The 20,776-nt window shown below is 37.2% G+C and overlaps 1 protein-coding gene across 3 annotated transcripts in view; it reads left to right on the forward strand.

Annotated features, from left to right (window-relative positions):
• Positions 1-20,776, forward strand: part of THSD4 (thrombospondin type 1 domain containing 4) — a 258,772-nt gene that overhangs the window by 216,426 nt on the left and 21,570 nt on the right. For 2 of the 3 annotated variants that reach the window (XM_051629018.1, XM_051629019.1), the window contains 5 exons: positions 9,101-9,276; positions 12,818-12,914; positions 13,713-13,955; positions 17,275-17,404; positions 18,675-18,879. In XM_051629018.1, coding sequence (XP_051484978.1) covers positions 9,101-9,276; positions 12,818-12,914; positions 13,713-13,955; positions 17,275-17,404; positions 18,675-18,879 — 851 coding nt within the window. The remainder of the gene's footprint in view (positions 1-9,100; positions 9,277-12,817; positions 12,915-13,712; positions 13,956-17,274; positions 17,405-18,674; positions 18,880-20,776) is intronic. The other variant, XM_051629020.1, reaches the window with a different exon arrangement.

The following is a 20,776-nucleotide window of genomic DNA, read 5'->3' on the forward strand; positions in this document are numbered from 1 at the left end:
GGTAGAAGAAATCAGGAATTTTTTTGAAAGCTATAGTGGGATTTGTTACCTGAGGTGATCTGCAAGAATAGACACAGGAGGAGCTCTGAGCAAGATTAAACTTCTTTCTCTTGAGTACAATCTCAGAACTTTCATAAAATAAAGAAATTACATTGACAGCAGTATTTTACCATGAAACTTCACCCATGCTGCTGTTTCAGATATTTGATAAATTTGTAGAGAGAAAAAAAGAAAAAAGAAGAGAATTACACAAGTGAACCAAAATTGTCTTGCTGTTGTAATTAAAACTTGGGAAATACCTGCCTGTCAAAAAAAGTTCAACAAAACGCTAAGATAGGATGAAAGCTATGTCTGCATCTGTGTCAAATTTGTCTAGCATTTGTGGCCACAGGTCTTTCAGGAAAGCAACAGCTGTTTTTGAAACTGTATTTTCAATTTTTTATGTTGACACAATCAAATATAAATTCAGTCTACATTTTTCAGTCAGACCAAAAGTACTAAGGTTCTAACACCAAAGCAAAACCAAGTAATTGTGTCAAAGTAATATTATTTGGATTTTTGGGTTTGTCTGTTTCTGTTTGCTGAACTTTAATATCTACTACAGCTGTAGACAGTGTAGAAAGGGCAGTTGTTTGACTTTAGACAGTGTACTGAAGGGGAGCTTAGAATGGTAGTCAAAGAATCTAAAATGAAGTTCAGAGATGGCATGTCTCCTCCAGGCAACAAACCATTGGAAAAGTTGACAATAATTTGCCTTCTGTGAATGCAGTGCTGCAATCACTGAGACATCTCTTTGCATAATTCAGAATTTAAATAGGAACAGATCACAGCATATGGCTAATGAAGCATGAAAAGCCTTTGTAATTTAGCTTCAATTAATTGGTATTGGAGTTGCTTGTAACATAGTCAAATGTGAAAGAAAAAAGTATTCAAACTAGAGGACATTTCCAGAGATCCTTAAGTACTGTCAGATTATTTTGGACCAAAACCAAGGTTAAGTGAAATAGATAAGACAGGCAGAGGATGAGGTCTTAAAGTACTATCTTAACAAATGCTAATTTTTGGATTCCAGCACACTTTTCTAGTATTAGTAATGAAGATTGTTCTGTGACATTTATATATAACATAGATCTGCTGTACTAAACTGCAGATTCAAAAAAGCCAGCTTGTAACCAGTAATACAGGTTGAAGATTAAATTGCTATCAGCTCAGTTAATTTCTCATGCACCTGTTCTAATTTACCATTGAATAATCTATTTCCATTCTAACAGTGAAGATTGCCTAGATTTACTAGATCACTAAAAAAAAAAAAAAAAAAAAAAAAAAAAGCTCTCATAATCATTAGGAAGTGCATCCAGAAAATGTCAGTTCCCTCTCAACTGAAACAACAATAAATTAGACCTAAACCAGCAGAGCAGGATTATCTTGCACTGGCTTTTTTGTCTGTGTCACTGTTGAAGGATAAAGCCCAAAACAGCCAAATTGGTTTAATGCAATTCACTCTTTGAAATTTATTCTCAGATGAAGCAAGATTAATTTGATGTGCTAGCTCCCCAAATAGGATATCGAAAAACTCCTTGAGCAGGATTATGCTCAGGAACATAATATTGATCTGTCTATTGTTAATATTTTAGGTAAGAAAGAAAACTGCCTAAGTCTGTCCTTGGAAATAATAGTATACTTGAATTATAATTTCCTTGTAATAGTTTTGCAAATCTGGTAATTTTATCTCCATTTTTGTCCAATTCATCAAAACTGTCTCAGCTATGCACAGCTAGAAGATGCCCCATTTTTGTCATGGAAGATTGATAGCCTTAATGTGTCTTAGTTGCCAGTGAAGAAACCAAATACAGTGCAAGAGGTGAAGGTGTCCCACCTCCAGAGAAGCTGTCTTCAGGTTGAGTGTATACGAAGTAATACTAGTTTAGGGCCTGATCAGTGAACTGCTGACCATTTTCTAATATCCCCTGTTGGCTCTGGAGTGAGGGTTTTGTAGGATCAGACTGTTAAAGATAGTTTTATTCTTGCTGATTACGAGATTCTTTGCCCTATTTACATGTCTTGAATTAAGCTTTGAGTCCTGTGGGAGTTTGCCATGACCTCAGTGGGAGTTTGACTTCAAAAGGTCAGAGGAAAATAATACCTAATTCAGTTTACAAGAAGTATGCCAAATTTCTCCTAGTGTTCTGTAACTTAAGGTGTGTTCTAATAATCAGCAAATATCTGTGCTTTTGGAAAGGAGTTATTTCAGAGAATCCATTTGAACTAATGCATATTTCATTATTTTGAAACTGTAAATTACTGAGTCTCTAGATATTTGGCTTTTTTTTTTGTTTATGCATAAGAGGTGCTTTAAGTAGCTTAGTAGCTGTGCAATATGACTAACAGTATTTCTAGATTGCGTTCAATATGCTCTTTCTTCTTTGACTTGAGATGTATTGTGTATTCCTTGCTGCAAGGCTGACAGGTATGTTTTGTAAAGCTGAATAATTGTGGTTTTTTTAAAGAAAAAAAAAAGCATCTGATGTTGTCTTTAAGTAGATTTTGAGAAAGAGTTTTACAATATATACACATTCAGAGGTACTCAGTAGTTTTAGGAGTTAGTGTGGCAGCTGGTCAGCAGGCTGTATGCATGTGCAGTTCAGAGTTAATGGCCAGCTTAATGCAATCCATTTGTTGGACTTTTCCAACATCCTCTACACTTGCAAGTCTCTCTTGCTGTTACGTCAAATCACAGAATGGTTTGGGTTGGAAGGGACCTTAAAGATCATCTAGCTCCAAGCCCCCTGCATGGGCAGGGTCACCTCCCACTAGACCAGGTTGCTCTGAGTCCCGTCCAGCCTGTCTGGCACTTCCAGGGATGGGGCAGCCACAGCTTCCATGGGCAACCTGTTCCAGTGTCTCACCACCCTCATAGTGAAGAATTTCTTCCTAAAGTCTAACCTAAATCTCCTCTCTTCCAGTTTAAAGCCATTACCCCTTGGCCTATCACTACATGCCCCCCTTGTAAAAAGTCCCTCCCCAGCTTTCCTGTAGGCCCCCTGCCAAGTTACACATGGTTTTTACCATTAAACTGATTGATTGACCTCATGGGAGATTTCACCAAAGGGTATATTTAGTGGTTTAGTGGTACAAGATGCACCATTCTGCACTGATTTCTATAATCCAGTGTGTGAATATTTTTTTAAAAAAGCTCCTTACAGTAAAATACCAAAAATATGCTCCAAATGTGATGGGTGAAGTAAGAATTGCGCTGAGGTGTAAAAGTCAGGTAGTTGCTACATCCAAAGATGCTTTGTTTCAACTGGCGACTGTAAACCAAATGCAGCTTGAGAGGTCGGTCCATCACACCCACTTGACATCTCTAGCTGCCTCTTTTGAGGAAATTTATAGAATAATTTTTGACTGTGTTTTATCAATCTTTGACTTGCATCTTGAATGCATCTGCAGCTTGTCAAGGTTCCATGGATTAAATTACCAGCAAGACATTTACAACTTAAGTTGTATCTTAATGTTAACAGCTGTTAATAGCACAAGCCTTCACTTTGTTTCTCACTGCGCACGGTTGCAAGTATGTAGTCCTCTTCCCAGAAGAGAGGATCTACTCTCTGCTTCACTCTCCGCTTGAGTCAGGACCAAATGAGAGACACTCAGTAATTTTAAAATATGGGAAATAACTTTGATTCTGTCTGTCTAAAGACTTTATGTGGTTTTTAAAGCAATTAAGTAGGGCTTAGGACACTGTTCCCCCTAGAAAAAAAGGCCCTAGGACAGAAAATAAATATGCTGTATTACTCTGAATACTAATGCTGTTGCTGGGTTTGAGAGGTTTCATTTTGTTATTGGTGCTGTGCCTATGTGATATTTGGTGAAAAGCTACTGCAGGTAGCGAGGTGCTAGACCCACTCATGAAATATTTCTCTTCAGATATCAAATAGTTAGAAAAATAGGAGTCATTCAGCAGTAAGTTAAAAAATACATCAAACTGCTTAAGTGGATCAGGATGTTTTCAGTTTTCTGAAGCACAGCTGGGATTTTGTGCTGGGAATAGTGCATGTGTGTTCTTTCATACAAAGCTTTTAGCATCTATTTAATAAATCTGCAATGCCTGACCAGACATACTTTATATAATACAAGATATGTTTAATATTTGGTAGACTAAAATGGAACATGTACATAAATGACCTATCAAAACCTACATTTGAGAAACATGAGGGTAAATAAATTGAAAACTTTTACCTTGCACAGTATTTCTAATCATGGGAATGAAAGCACGTTTTTCAAAACTGTTTTTAGTAGATATGCAATGTTACCCATGCTTTTCAAATTCCTCTCCATCTGCTTGAGCAGCACTAGGCCCTTAATCTAAGGTAGGTTTGAGCAGAAGAGCAAATGGCTTTCCTTGATTTGTATCAACATTGATTTTTTTAAAGGTGGGTTGATTATTATTTTTTTTTTTTTGGTGGTAATACTGTAAATGAGATACTGTAGATCTAATAAGGTAATCACCTATTTCAAAAAACCTGAGGGAAACTTGTGAAAACTGGAACACCAAAACTTACCTTACCTGGTAAATTAGCTACAGCTGAAGGGAAAGGAGGAAGAGTGACTGATTGATGCTGGAGCAACTAACTGGGTTAGTAAATGGTAAGGAGCAGTGCATTTTTTTCCAGTGTAAGTTTCTTAAATTACTGTTATGTACTTAAAAGTTTTATACAAAGTTTGATACAGGCTGGATGATGTTTTGCACAATAATATCAAGATCCTTTTACTTGTAGCCTGGCTTTGATATATACTAAGTTAATACCTTTGGGTAATTTTGTAGTTCTGAGTGTTAAAAACTTTGTTGTTGGTTTGTCGGTGTTTTTCCATTTACATGGGTGTGAAGTATTGGCCAGCACTCAGGAGCTGGAGCATGTTGTGAGCTAGAAGTGAGAAAGCTGGCACAACTGAAAAACACAATGGAAGTGAACTGTCATCACAGAACTATCTTTAAAGTAGTAGAGACATTTTTTAATTTTCTGATTGCAGTGATATAGTTTAAACTAGGGTTACAAAAGCCACTCTTATAAACCATCAAACGTAACTTCTCTCCAGAAATACTGACCTTGAAAGTAGATGTGAGTTCACTTTATTCAGAATTTCACTCTGTTGCATCCCTGCATTAGCTACCTTTGACTTACATTATCTCTCACCATTTTTTTTCCAAGTTGTATGGGAGGCTGTATAGAATTGTTAAAGAGGAAGACAGGAGCTGTAAAACATCTTTAAAAGGAGAGCTGTATGCTGAATTGTAGAAAGTTAATTAGTGCTCTTCACATACTTGATATACAAGTCTTAATATGTGGCTTGTTGAGATTTTGCCACAGAATTGTAGCACAACCACAAGTGTTGGTCAAAATTTCTGTCTTTAAATATTCCATATCTCTAGTGCAAAACATTACTGAAGGCTGCTGTAAACAACACAGTTTTAGTGAAGAAGCTGATCCGAGGATGACAGATAGATGAAATCAGCTATAGACTGTGTGAGGAATTCCTCATGAGGAATTAACTGTAAAGCTTTTCATAATCTTTCATGCTTTGGCTAAAAATATTAGCACCATAAAAATTCTTCAGGGGGCAGAGTTGAGGTGGTAGATGCAGAGTGATCAAAACATAAAAAGAGGCACATTTTCCCTTTTTATGGGGAAGGCCTTTTTTAGACCCATCATACAATGGATTTGAATTGCAAGTTTAATGGACTCTCAGTTTCTCAGACAGCCGTCTTTCTACAGCTTCATTATTAACAACAATTTCATCCTAGCCAGCTCTCATTTTTTTCTGAGCTCTTGATAATTAATTTATTTTATTTGTTTAGCAGCAGTATAAGAAAAAAATACTCAGATCATAAAGTTAAGGAAGTGTTCTATTTTTAAAAACAATGTAAAACCAGTCAGCAGTAAATTTTGCAGAAGCTCTTAATCCAAAGTTGTTTGAGTTAAAATGTAACAAGTTTAAAAAGCATTTAATAATGTGAATTGATTTCGTATTTAACCTGTATGCAGTAGTATGTGAGCTGTCAATGATGATCCTGTTTTCATGGCTAATGTTGTATAAAATGTTTTTCAAATAATGTTCATGGTATAGAGACTGTTTTGTTAAAGTATCAGAAAATGTGACCAGGGAAGCAAGTGGATGTATGATAGCTCTTGGGAAAATAAACATGTAGCATTAAATAAAATAAAATTGCAGAATCTGTGAATACATTTTTACAGGGTGTAATCATCTTAATGTAATTTAAAATTTTTGCTTCAGTGGCAACCTAAGTGTACCAGGTTCCTGGATTATGCCAGCTTCTTTAGTGCTCTTTTGGGAATGATACAGACTGACTTTGCTCTCCCTCAGAAGTCTAAAAAGGTGGGAAGTTCTCCACTGTGACTCATGCATCAGCACTTATGTGGGTGCAGCTCTCTCTAGCCATTCAAATCCACTGAGCATTTTGCACAGGGAGAAGTAAAAGTCTGAAACTTCACCCATCAAGCCTCTTTACAGGGACAAGTGGTCCAGGAGCCACGTTCTTTCTCATAGGTTCAGAAGTGGTGGTAGCCAACTGCTTTCATCCTTGACCTTCCTACAGCTTACATTCTGTCCCGAACAATGACCAAAAAAAATTATATATGAAGTCTTTAAAATTAATTTATCTACTTTTATACCCTTTCTGTTGTTACTACCATATTTTCCTTTTAATAAAAAACAGATATGATCCTATTATATTTTTTATTGCACAAACTGGGATACCAATAATAAAGACTAAACTAATTTAAATGATAAATTTACAGCTTGCACACATATTCTCTTATCATTTGTTACCCGTCTTTGAAAACTTAGGTTGTTGAGTCCTTAGTCTCTAGAGGTGGCACTGTATCTGTTCAGTGCAGGGATGATTAATGAAGACCATGCAGCTGCAATTCAAATATATTATTAGTAGGTAGATAACAGTATTGCGTAACTCTGTTTCTGCATGTATTATAAGGAAAACTGAGGCAAGCTAAGCTGACTTGAAATCACCAACATAACTGAAAATTCTAGTTGGTTGATACTTGAAGACTGGTAAAGTCGCCCACTTTCTCTAATGAACGATTGGTTTTTCATTAACGACTAACAAGGGTAAGGACTTACACGAGACATAAGTACATTATGGTATCTAAGCAGTATTTACAAAATTTGTCAAAAAACACAATTAATTTGTTTTATATAAACAATTTCATCAATATTAAGTAAATTAAAAATAGCTGGTTTGTCAGCAGCAATCATTCACAGAGGGGAAAAAGCCTGAATCTTGCAACTTAAGGAGGCAAGGACACTGAAAGTGTCACTTGTCCCTTCAACCTGTGTGTTCTGTTCTGATTTCTTCTCTGATGTGTTGTCTTTAAGCCTATCAATCCGGTCCCTTCTTGGATCTTGTTAGATTTCCCCTCCACAGCTTCGTGTTGGATCAAAGCTGATAGGCTCATAGACACACATAGTGTGAAAAGTATTCCTTTTGAATTTATCAAGATTTTTTTTTTCAATATTTTTCCCTTTTTTTTTGGTTTTGAATTGGAATAATTAATTTTTAATCCACATGTCTCTATTTGTTTGCATCAGTATCTGTAACTGGCATTTTTTCAGTATAGAAGGTTTTCATTCAGCAAGGGGGTACTCAAAGAGTAAGGAAGTGATTAACGTGGTTTCTGAAACATGGCAATGGTATTACACTTAAAGTCAATACTTGCAGTGTGGTTCTTGATTGATTGATTGATTGATCTTAACATAATGCTCCTTTACATTGACATTTTATGGCCATTTCTCACCATGCAGTCACACTTCAGTGATGTAATTCACTGGGAGGGCTGCAGCAAAAGCAGAAATACTGCTTCCATAGATTAATTCAGTTAATTAGATGTGTTTGGACCAGGTAAGAAAAAATTAAGTTTCTTCTCTAATGTGTACTTTGAAATTAACAGCATAAATTTAATTTAGGCCATCCATGTAGGCCTTTTAAAGATTTTTTCCAGCTGCATAAATAGGAGTGTATGATGCTGAGAGCATTTTAATGGAGTATTGCAGTTGTAGCAGCACAAGGAAGAAATTTATGTAATAAAATTGAAAATCTTTTAGTAGAGGCTTAAGTGTCATGTGTTTTCTGTGTTCTTTAATGATGTCTGATGTGGTTTCATCCTCAAGATATTAATATATTTTAAAGTACATAACTGTAATATTGCATAATATTCCTCTCATGTAAGTGACAGCAGTTTCTGACCCTAAAGACTTAAAAATACAGTCACATTTACAGATAAAAGTAGGAACAAGAAGGAACTGAGGCACCTAGAAATCCTTTACTTGACCATGATGACAAAAGGAATGCACTGCACGACTGGATACTGAATCCACATTTTTTCCTTCCCTGGCTGGTATCTGATTTGCAAAGTCACTTTTCTTGACGCAAGAGATCCTACCGGCATTTTCAGAGAGCTAGCCATTCCAAACAGGCTGCAGATCAGGGCTCTGCAGATGTTCTGGCAAAAGAATCATGTTCTGAAAAGGAAATGAAGGGAGTAGCCAAATGGCTTCATGAAGAATAACTGGAATATTTGGCAACCCAAGATACTCATGCATCCCTAAATTTTTTGGTGCTTCTGCATTGTATGATGTACTGATTTGCTGTATTTGCCTCCGTGTTTTGTTCTGACTAAATCACAAAACAGTCATTTCAGTGGAAAGGAAGTGGAGGAAAACCACTTCCTTGGCATCCATGTGTGTTCAGTGGATGCAGCTGGCTGGCCTAGAGCTAGAGTCACAGGGTAACCTGTGAGAAACTGTTGAAAAATATTTTCAAGCTAGCTTTGATTTTCTTTTCCTTTCTTGCAGCATAAACATAACATTTTCTAAGCTTTTTTTTTTTTTTTTTTTTGCACAACTACTAATGTAACTGTTCTTTTCAGCAGCCACACAGCTTTGTCCCCTGGGATCAGAGGGCAATTAACAGTGTAATGCACCTTTGGGAGCTTGCTTGGGCACCAGTATGTGAAGTGATTTCCTCTGATCAAAGTCCTTGTGTTTCTGTGCTCATCCTCTACAGCTCTGCGGAGTCGATCGGGACGCTCCATCATCAATGGAAACTGGGCAATTGATCGACCTGGGAGATATGAAGGTGGTGGGACAATGTTCACTTACAAACGCCCAAATGAAATCTCCAGCACTGCAGGAGAGTCATTTTTAGCTGATGGCCCAACAAATGAAGTCCTTGATGTCTATGTAAGTTTCTTGTATCTAGATTAATCTTCCTGATGGAAAAAAAAATCTCCATGTATTGATAACATGCACCACTAGAATTGCATTCAGAACAAATACTTTATTACTGGTTTGTTCCTTCTATTTTGAAGTATTATTTTTGATACTTCAGTATTGCTTGCTGTTGCTTCCATCTTGCTCCAGGTCATAGGAAATCTAAATGATTATGAAACATGTTTCTCTCAGACTTTACTGATCCAGTAAAACCAATTCTACTTATTCAGTAAAATAAAGCATACAAATGTCAGGGGTTTTTTTTGTGAATTGGAGTTTTTGCAGATACTTTCCTACTCAAGCAAATTTGGCGTAGTTTAATTTTACAGTGAACTGAAGCAAATACCTAAATCAGACAAGGCCTCTCAGAGAATGATATCATCTCAGTTTGCTTTGAAAGCAACTTAGGTTAAAAAAGATATAGAATATGGGATTTGAAGCAGGGCAGTTTTAATATGCTGTGCTAGGAGACAAGAACCATTTGAGAAAGGAAGAAAGAAGACAAAATGTGGCTAAGAGGGGGGAATCATTGAGAAGCTGTTTACTTCAGATGGGACAGGTTTTACTACACCATATTGAAATAAAAAATGCAAATGGAATTGATTGCAACTTATTAAAAGATAAATGGTGTGTTCTGAGATTACATACACATGGTAAAATCCATTTGCTGAAAAAACTAGATTAACTGGTGATATGGTTGTTTCATCTAGCTATGGCTGTTTTGCCCTTAAATGCAATATGGGGTGGAAAAGTGAGTGTGCTATGTTGTTTCATAGTAAAATGAATAGTAATTAACCTGATTGCTCAGCTGGGAAAAGTTAGATGTTGGCAAGATGGTGTCTTAATAAAGTAATGTAATAATTATGTAAACATTACTTTTTTTGGGGTGTTTTATGATTGGTTGCAATGTAAGACTGGCAAAAGCCTGCAAGATTAAATGGTTGGGCTCCAAGATTCTGCAGTGTAAGCTCCATGTTTTTAAAGTTTCCGTGTCATCATGTAGTTACAGGATGCTGTGAGCTGAGATTTGGCCATGAGTTTTTATTGTCAGTTGATTGATGTCTCATACGGAATGACCTGAAGAGAAAAGGATCAGGAAATGGATTAAACAGATATTTCCAAAGTAATACCCCAAAAATCCCTTAAACTTAAATTTATCATATTTTAGTGTTTTAGTTTAGAGTTAATTGTTTCAGCTTAATCTCTTCTTTTTTTTTGCTTTTGCAATGAGTATAAGAAAGCTGGCATGATATGCCATAGGTTTCTTGTAGTTATGAGGATTACTGCAATTCATGATAAGCTGATAGTTTAGTGTCTTTCTCAGTATAGCGTGGGAAGATAAAAGTGGATAGTGCTAGATGAAAGAAAATCATCCATCAATATGACACAGCCTCTCTTATGGGTTTGAAATTCGCAGCCATGGAGACACAGATGTGTTTTCAGACTTTGTCTTGCAGTTCCTGAATCATGTAATTCTCTTTTCATCCATGCTCATGATCTTTATGCTCTGTGTAGAAAAATGAAGAGATTTGCAGATGGGAACTCCAAATTACTTTCTGTTTCTTTTCCTGACATCATGAGATCTTTCTTCCACCCTAAAAATGTAGAAGAAAATATCTCATAAGTTACAGCAGGTTATAATTAACAAAAGAAAAAGAGATGCAAGTTTTGTGTGAAGTACAAATTGCTGCAAAGACTTAGGTCCACTAACTCAAAGCAAAACTATTGTATATTTCCAGGTATTTTCTTGCAGGAAAGCTGTATCAATACATGTATAGGGACTTGATCAGTTAGGCTCTTTATAACATGTGCCTGTCAGTTGTTTAGAGAAACGTGATGGAAAAACCATGGGAGCCATTAGAAAGCTGCTCCTAGAACCATCCTAAGAGCAGGGTCCTGGTTTGGGAAGAGGGAGGATACTCTTCCACTGAAGTCAGCTTCACAGTGCTCAGTTCTCTCGGGCCCAAACACACAGGGTGTATTTTTTGGATAACAAAGTGACATGGGAAGGACCAACTCTTACAAAAAATATCACAAGCAATGCATTATTTGATGGTTCAGAAAAGTGAATGATCTCTGAGGACAGAGTTGAGAGGAACAGCTGTTACATTTGGCAAAGAAGTTACTTTGGCACAACGTAAAACAAAGATCTGAATCCCTAGTTGATGTTAATTGGTGTGATGAATTTAGTGAAGCCTTGAAGCACAAGTGTGCTCTGCTGGGTCATAAAGGCATTGGCATAGCATGACTTTTTTCTTTTCAGCCCATAGTTTGTCAGAACCCAAGGGCTAGTGCAAGCTCTGGTGTTTGTTTGGTTTGGATTTTTTTTTAAACGGTACTTGAGGTCAAAGTGTAATCTGAGGTTTGTATCAAACAAATCCCTACAAAGAATTCAGGACTTACAAAGCAGCAGTGTCAGTAGAACCAGTACTGAAGTAATCAAAGCTAAACTAGTCAGAGGAGCAGCTGGTGGCATCCCTGCATCCCTGGTGTGAGTATGCTCAGGCTCTCAGCAGCAGCAACGTCCTACAGACTGGTTGGGTAAGGAGTGTGCTGCAGGCAGTTCTAAAAAGCTTTCATGCCACCTCACATGGGCTTGTGCAGCAGCAGCATTCAGAAACCACTTGGCTTCATTTTCACATTTAAAGGAGAAAAGCTTCTGATTCCTACCTGTGTTTCATGAAGAGTACTTGGGTAAAGCAGTGGGAGTCTTGTCTGCACTTACGTTAGATCTTCATTCTGTTTAAAATTCGTGTGGAAGGATGCAGGAGGGTTGCACAGGCACTCTTCATTTGCTGTAACAAGTATGTGGGCCTTTGTAATCTGTTGACATGATTTTTATTGAGCAGTGCTTATGGTGAGAGGGGCACAAAGTTAGTAAATGTAGCTAGCTGGTTGTTGAGTGTCAAGTGGTGCAGAGCTGGTTGCATGGGAAAGAGAGAACAGTTGGTTTTGTGAGATGGTACACACAGAATAACACATGCTGTCTGCATGTGCTCTGTTCAAGTTCAGTTGATAAACCTTCACAAAGGCGGTTGGTTAGATTTGTAGATAGGGGTCTGTGGTATATGTTTTTCTCTGCTTTGTTTCTTCCTTGCTTATGTTTCTTCAGGCATTTGTCATTCTCCTTCTGAGAATGTTTTGGTGACCTTAGGACCATCTCTTCTGCTGCTGAGGTGTGGTGTGAGCCTCTGCTGCCCACAATGGCAAGAGGCAAGGCTGTGCCTGGTGTGGCCCACAGCTGCATCTTGGCCCCAAGCATGTCAGTTTTCCATTTTTTCAAATAAGATTTTGAGAAACAGTTTCTCTGCCATCACAAATTAGCCCAGTTTGCAGAGTAACCTGTATTTTCTTATTTTTTCTGAAACTAAACCGTCAGTCAGTAACCATGGTTTCTATCCTAATAATATAAACACTGGTATGTAGGTGATCAGTTGAGTTGAAGTACATGTTTAAGTATTAGTAATATAATGAGTGGAAGAACTGAATATATGGCTGTTTTTCTTTTTAGATGATACATCAGCAGCCTAACCCAGGTATACATTATGAGTATATCATTCCAGGAGACAATGTCATTAGTCCTCAGTTGCTTGCTCAAAGGAGGCCAGGTAAACTGCCACTATGTTTTATTATTATTAAACACATCATGAAGAAATGTATACCATTATGGTCAGTGTAAATGCTGCAACTGATATGGGAGAGGCCCAGAATTTCAACCTACATGTTGAAATAGAAGTCTGCATAGATTTGGTAACTTCAGTGAATTAATACTGGCAGGGATTATTTATACTGCAACAGGGAATCTGGTCACATATTTCTACTTTCAGTAACAATTCTGTGGCTAAAATGTTAACCACAGCTATCCAGTTGGAGAGGATCAAACACAAACCTGCTACCTTCCCAAGCTAGAATATGTACAGATTATGCTCCTGACTGATCTGTGGATATTTGTTGTGAGTACTGGTATGAAGTTCTGAAGGGCAGTAGAAAATTTGCAAGCGCGTTTGCTGCTACTTATAATGCTCATGACTTGCCTTGACAAATTTTCAAGCGTGTTTGCAATATTTTAATGAGGAGTAGCTGTGCTGTGACAGGGGAAGGCACAGAATACAGAGCACAGTACCAAAAAAAAAAAAAAAAGCCTTGGGAAAGGCTGACACTGGGTGCATTAACTCTGTGCTGGGCTTTGAGATTCTTTCGTTTTTAATGTATTTGCTGGCCGAGAGTTGGTTGTCTTAGTTTAGAATAACACACTCTTTGCCGGATGCTGTTAGAAGGTCTCTGCAGAGCAGATTAAAGCTGCTTTCAAGTCTGATGCTCTAGTTGGGGTTATTAGTGGATGAAAACAGACTGATATTTGCAAGTGAGTCTCATTATTTTACTTTTTTGTTATTGTCCGTCATCAGGGGAGCCCTTGAATGGTCAGTTAGGAATTCCGGAAAGTACAAATCATGAGGATGAGGATTTGTATAGGGAGACAGATACTTTCACTGGACAGTCAATGGGAACTTTTCCAGTTATTCAGCCAGGAAGATTTCCTTCTCATCAGCCAGAAAACCAGGTGCCTGCTGTGCAACCACCAAGGCAAAACCGAGAACACAACTGGAAACAGATTGGAAAAACTGAGTGCACAACTACATGTGGGAAAGGTAAGTGCTTCATACACCATGCATGGAAAATAGAGGACACATGGGAGGGTTCCAGCCTGGGAGAGAAGCAGGGAGGGAGGAAGCAGTGTGACTATTCAGCGGCTCAAGGCATGGCTGGAGCAAGTCTTTTCTGTTATGGTACAAGCAAAAGACACTATTATGTGTGCTTATACTTTAATCAGTAGTAAACAACAAAATTCAATATATTAAATACAAAGTATGTAAATTAAAACGGACTACATGGCATTTGTCTCTGAACGGAAATATTTCAGGATTTTATGGCAAGTTTCTCTCTCTCACACCCCTGATAACACAGCTGCTTTCCTCAACATTCTTTGGCACTCTTTATCCTTCCATTTGGCCTTGCCAGGTTTGTCAGATACACCCTCAGTGCTTTTTGTGTCTTTATCAACAGTTTTCTGATCTTTACGGGGAGGTTTCACAGGGATTCCGTTAGCCATATCTTTGCCTCATTGGATGTTGTTGGAACAGCAATAATGTGACTTCAGAAAACCAAGGTTTTCATAGGGGAGAAGTGGGAAGGAAGAGGTACAGAAAGGGACTGGTAATTAGTGAGCTTTTGGGATGTGATGGATACACTACTTTGAGCTTGCCAGATTAATCTTTGCCATAAGACATTCACAGTGACCACAGGTTCAATATTGCATAGAAAAACCAATTATTTGGAAGAATACATTTTTATGATAGTTAAAGTGAAATATTTTGTACTATCCATAGCCACCCATTGCTATAGCTAAAAAAATCACCTGACTGTCACAATCATATTCATTGACAGCATTTGCTTCCTAATTAGTTTGAGAGGACACTTCTTTAGTTTGATTCAAGGCCAGATGAGTGTCTGTGTTATAGCTGCAGGTAGAGCTAAAAGAGTCCAGCAATATTAATACCAGTCAAAATTGCTTCCCAGATTACTGAGAGAACTTTTTTCCTTGCAAAAATTACTGCAAAAGTGTTAGAATTAAAATACAGCTTATAAAAGTCAGAAGGCTTTTTGAAGTCAGCTTTTCTGTGGAGAAAAGGAGAGGCTGTAAACCAGAATTATTTTGGCTGGCATTTAAATACACAATATGTCTCTAATACAAGTCATATGGATAGAATCCTTAATTGCACCTGATTATTGTTTAGCAGCAATCAGGGAATATCAGCTGCTGAGTGTCTGCATTATCATACACGTGGTGAATTTTAACATCCAAATCAGGTAATTTATGATACAGTTGCAGGAACACATCAGGCTAAATATATTCTTACATCATAGAAATCAAGTTCTTCAGAGATCTGGTAGTTATTGGCAGTGGCATTAATGAAATCTGAGTCAAAATTATGATGGTAAAATTGTAGGAAAACAGTATTCAAAGGATTTCTCTGAGCCTCCTGTGCAGCATAAATTTACTCCATGAAATTTAGGAGTATCTGATGCCTCTGGGGCATTTCCAGTCAAACTAGGTTATATAGGCTGATAAAAAATAGAATAATAAAATCAGAAACAAATCTTGTATTATTTATGGCTTCATTTTAATTTTCTATCATTCAATATGGGACACCTTTTTTTTTCCATTATTCCCTTTTTTGCTACTTTATTTCTTCATGCAGAAGTGTTGATGTTACTCAGTCTTTACATTTTTTAATATATTTTTCATTATGAAAACCTGTCAAAGCTAAATAATATTAGAAAAAAATAAGTTAGAAGAAGAAAGAAAAATTACTTTTGTGCTACCTAAGTAAAAAAGGAGGGAAAATTAACAGATTTTATGAAAAGCTGTGTGATTTCAGTAGAAGTTTGGCTTGGAAAAAAAAAGACTATTATAATTTTTTCTAAAAGTGAAAATATTTCCCATGAGAACTGCCACCAACTCATGTCCCAGATCTCCATGAAAGATGACTGAGCAAACAGATCTGCTAGAATTTGGGCAGAGTGGAAATTACTGCCACATCCAGTCAGGGATGTGAAGTAGCACATCATCCCTCTCTGTTGTCCAGGGTGAAGAGGGCTCATGCACTGCAAATTCCTCCAGTCCTGGAGCCACAGGAACTTGATCCAAATTTTGTCTGAAAGATCTTACAGGAGGAGTATCTCACTTAATCTTCTCTGAGCACAGCCTGTGCCTTAAAACTGTTTTCTACACCTTGGCAACGACTTGGGATGTGCAGTTTGTTATCAGTCATAGCAACATGTTTGTTACTTTTTAAAAGAAGGATTAGGAAGGAGGTTAAAGAGTGCAAACTGATTTTTTTCCTTAGATTTCAGAAAATGTAGTAGCTTTTCCTGAAGTATTAGAGTAAGTTAGCTGCTGAGATACAAAGCCTTACTTTGGATAGCATTATGTTCTTGAACAGATGAAACTTTAGTAGGAATTGTATTTTTAGATTTTCTGTTGTGAAATTGAAGAGTGCCAGCACACAGGTACCATCAACTACAGGCACCCTTACTTTATTTAAAGTCATAAAGTAGTAATTTAGAATTACTACAGATCTCTGGTGCAGTGTGCAGTTTTTTTAATACATGGCTGAATGTATTGATCTCGTTTCTTTCTATTTTCTTGATCACTTTTTCTCCCTTGTTTTTATGTATCAGATCTAGCAAAGAACCTTTCCTGGTTGGCCTTTTGATCATCTGTGTCAGGAAACTTGTTCATGTACTCCAAATTTTCACTTACCAAATACAAGTAGGCATGTTAGCACCTTGCTCTTTGCTACCATTTTGGTAGTCAATTTGCAATAGTAACAGAAGTAGAGTTCTGTCTTTCCACTCAAACATGAGAATTTTTAAAGACCAAACATTTAATATAGAGAATAGTAATTTTTAATGAGTCTGTAGTTTACAGTAATGTTTAACCTGTAAGCTTTATCTTAACTATCTTTTCAAAAAACAGGTAAATTGGATAATTTTCTCATGTGTTTACTCACCACGTAACTCTGAAGTAAGGGGGTTCTCCCTTTCTTCGAAGCACAACAGGATTGCTAATCTTTTCCTCCTCTCAAGACTGTGGCTGCATTTAAATTGCCTGAGTACATAAACTTTGTACTCTCAAAAAGGATCGCACACAGACCAAGGAGCATGTTTTCTCAGCCTTTCTTGCAATGCCATCCTCTACTTTATATATACTAAGGACTTTTCTTAATACTGCAGTGTAAACAGTGTATCATTCAGCTCTCATGTCTGGAAATTTTGCATAGGATATTAGTCTGTATCTCCTGTTAAGTTACACTTTTCCTTCTGTGTCAGCATTGGATACTACTGTTAATGCTTGTACTGCAGAGTCTTTAGCAACTCATCACCTGGTTTTCTTCCTCATTTCAGGGTCACAGTACCCAGTTTTCCACTGTGTCAACAGAATCACTCATGAGGAGGTACCTGAGAGTTACTGTGACAGCAGCACCAAACCCATTCCAGAAGAGGAAGCCTGCAACCTCTTCCCTTGTCCAGCTTTGTAAGACATTACACTTTGAGTCAAGTGAAATAATCTGATTTCATTGAGGTTTTGTACATGAAACAGACTATTCTAAGTAGGAAATTAGTTTGAACTTCTAAGTACTATGCACTTGTGTCATGAAGTAGTGGATATTTTTTCTTAGTTGTTGCTGGCCTTCTTCATCTTCACAGGAAGCAGTAGCATCCGGAGAAGACAAAAGGGAAATTGGCAACAAGTGGGTGTTGTAATTTCTCACCATTTGTGAGAAAAAGGTCAATTAATCCAGGGTGTATCCTAAGAATAGGAAAGGGTTAAACCTAATTGCCATGATAGGAACTTTATTTCAGGCTAGCAGCTGTATTTTCTGTCTCTCCTGTGGTTACACTATTGAGTTCTCTTCAGAGCAGCAAGTGGCCTCTCCTTATTCCATGGAAGTGTGTAATGGTGTAAGTGCAGTTACAGTGATAGAGATGCCTGACAAGGAATCTCCTAGTGCATTTTAGATACATAGGAACTTCTGAAGCCATTTACTTGGAGATGTCTTCTCTCACCAAGCATTTTTCTCACCTTTTTCCTCCTAACAACTCATTTTAATTCAGCTTTTTTTGTTTACACAAAAATAATAAATACAAACAAAGAGATGTAAATATGTATTTAAAATAATACAGAAATTTCTCTTGCTCTCCCCAAGACTTATGAAATAAAATATGTGAACAGTTCATTTATTTGTATATGTCTTCAGGCTTGAAATGAAAACTGAAAGGCGAAAATGACGTGTTTATACAAAAGTGATTAAATAAATAAATCTTGGAATGAGAAGAATGCATCTAGGGATTTTTTTCATCTCTAAATGCAGTCTTACTGACAAGTTAGTGCCTGGATGCATTATGGGATTTTCATGGTATTGTACATTTTTAGGGCCTTTGCTGAAGAAAAAAATGATGCAACACATTAAATTTTTGACCAGTGTCATAAAGCAAAAATATATATTATAGATAGATTCTTTAAAAGACCAAAAAGCTATTAGTGGCTTAATTTATGTTTGTCATCTGTTCTGAAATAATGAATTGTGCAATCTATATGCATGTTTATTATTACCAACCACAACAGGCAGGTTGGTTACAAGTATATAATGTTGTATTCATGGAGGGTTAAGTTCTGCTGGCAGAGGCTGAAGTGGTGTAAGTTTCTTTAGCAGCATCAGAGTCATATCATTCCAGTTCTGTTAAGATTAGTATTAGAGAAATCGTTACTGAAAAAATGTCCTCTTGTTTATTATTTCCTTTAGCTGGGATATAGGGGAGTGGTCTGAGTGCAGCAAAACCTGTGGCCTTGGCATGCAGCACCGGCAGATCCTGTGCCGGCAAATGTACGCCAATCGGACCTTGACAGTCCAGCAGTACCGCTGCCACCACCTGGAGAAACCAGAGACAACCAGCACTTGCCAGCTGAAGATCTGCAGTGAATGGCAGATTAGGACAGAGTGGACTTCAGTAAGTACAATTGATTAATTTGGGGCATAATACCTCAGAAAATAGGAAGATTTTTCATCCAGGTATCACTCATCAAACATTATTTTATTTTTTTTTGTTTAAAACAAGGCAGTGGAATGTGAAAAGCCTTGGAAATATGTGAATTTTAGTTCAAGAAAACCCTGTTTAATTCTGACCATTTTAGATTATTGTAACCAGAAAGAAGCTGCAGAAGAGCAAGTGAGCAGTACAAAACACGCAGATGTGTGGGTACAGAAGTACACAAGCTTTCTGAGCAATGGTGTTTTTTAAAACCTATATTGAACTGGGAAAGTTCTGATAGGTTTGCCTGTGACAGCAAACTTACTGCTCTTTCTCACAGCATGAAGAGTTTAGTTCCAGGAGTTATTTAACCTTATGTGTGTATTAAGGATAGAGTCAGTACTTGCTGTTACTGGCGTTGGTTTGAAGCTATACCAAGACTTTCAGATACATGTGGATGGTACAGTTTTGAGCTGCAATTTCTGGGTTCCTTACGAAAGGTTTGGCCAGCATGTCAACCATCCTAGATATTTTCATGGCCATTGTGTGAAAGAGAAAATATCCTGGTGTATTAGATGTAGTGATAAACAGATCTCTTTCACTTAGCCATGAAACGAAGCAAAAACATTTTAGAGTTGCTGAATTATGCAGGTAGATAAACTGTGAAAAATTCCATCTTAAACCTTTAACCCAAACCTTTTTTTCCTTTCTGCTGAAGTGCTTCCTTGCTCCTAATTCCCCCAGCCAGTGCTGGAATGCATGGCACAGCACCAGGGCTCTGTGCACGGGCCAGCTGCACGGGCAGGAGCAGCACAGCTTTCCATCCCCACAGGCACAGCGTCGAGGCAGCAGACTTTGTGTGGCTTTGTTGTGGGTCTTCCCCCATGGTAAAGCCTCTGTGCATTAACTCCCACAGTTGCTGCATTTTGGAGGCTGATGGGGCCTTGTTAACTTTCTAGTCTTGAAGTATCCATGACATATTGATATATTTCTGATTTAAAAAATCAGAAATACCTAGACGGATTTAAAGATATATTGGCTGCTTAATTCATTATTCAAGAGGAAATACAATCCATCTCTAGTTACAGGACAATAAAATTTATACTAAAGGTAAAGTTTTGTATTGATGATGGGAAAGGGGAGCTGGTTTTGTGTGTTGTTGCATTTTTAGAACAGATCCTTTAAAGGTTTACTGCATATGATGAATGAAGCTAAACAAATGCTTTAGAAATTGTAGCTGGTTGAGTATAAGTGTAATTCCAATAAAATCCTGTGATTAATTTCATCTTGGAAGCAAAATTAAGGTTATTCTCATGAAGAAGACCCATAATAAAGACTGGAGTAATTAAGTTTACAAACTACATTTGGTAGAACATTTATTTGTGTTTGTGCTTATTGAAGTTTTCACTTTGTAGACAGGTCTGTGATCTTAAAAGTAATCCCATCTTAAGATTTTTACATGCTTAGCATTTTTTGTGACATACAAATGCCAAAATCTTTCATCTAAATCTGATCAGAAAAAATGGCACTGTGGTAATTTTAAGTTTGGAGTCAGCAGACTAGACTTCGAGAGTAACTATGGACAAATCATCCCCTTCATGGCACAAGGAATGGGGTATTTGGTTTTATTAGTACTTTGCTATTTAATTACTTAACACATCTAGTCTGGCTTCTGGCCAGTGTTCTAGAGTGAACAGCTGAATAACTAGATGCAGTCTTGAGTTATCGTGCTGTAGGGAATATACTTTGCATGATAAATAACTTTGACACATAAATAAAGCAGACCTGATTAAGCATTTGAAAGCAAGGAAAAAATAATGAGGCTGCCTTTGGAAGCTCTGCTAGGGAGATACCAATAGCTGTCAGTGTTCTCTGA

This window comes from Apus apus, chromosome 10 (assembly GCF_020740795.1).
Source record: "Apus apus isolate bApuApu2 chromosome 10, bApuApu2.pri.cur, whole genome shotgun sequence".
In the NCBI taxonomy this organism is placed as follows: Eukaryota; Metazoa; Chordata; class Aves; order Apodiformes; family Apodidae; genus Apus; species Apus apus.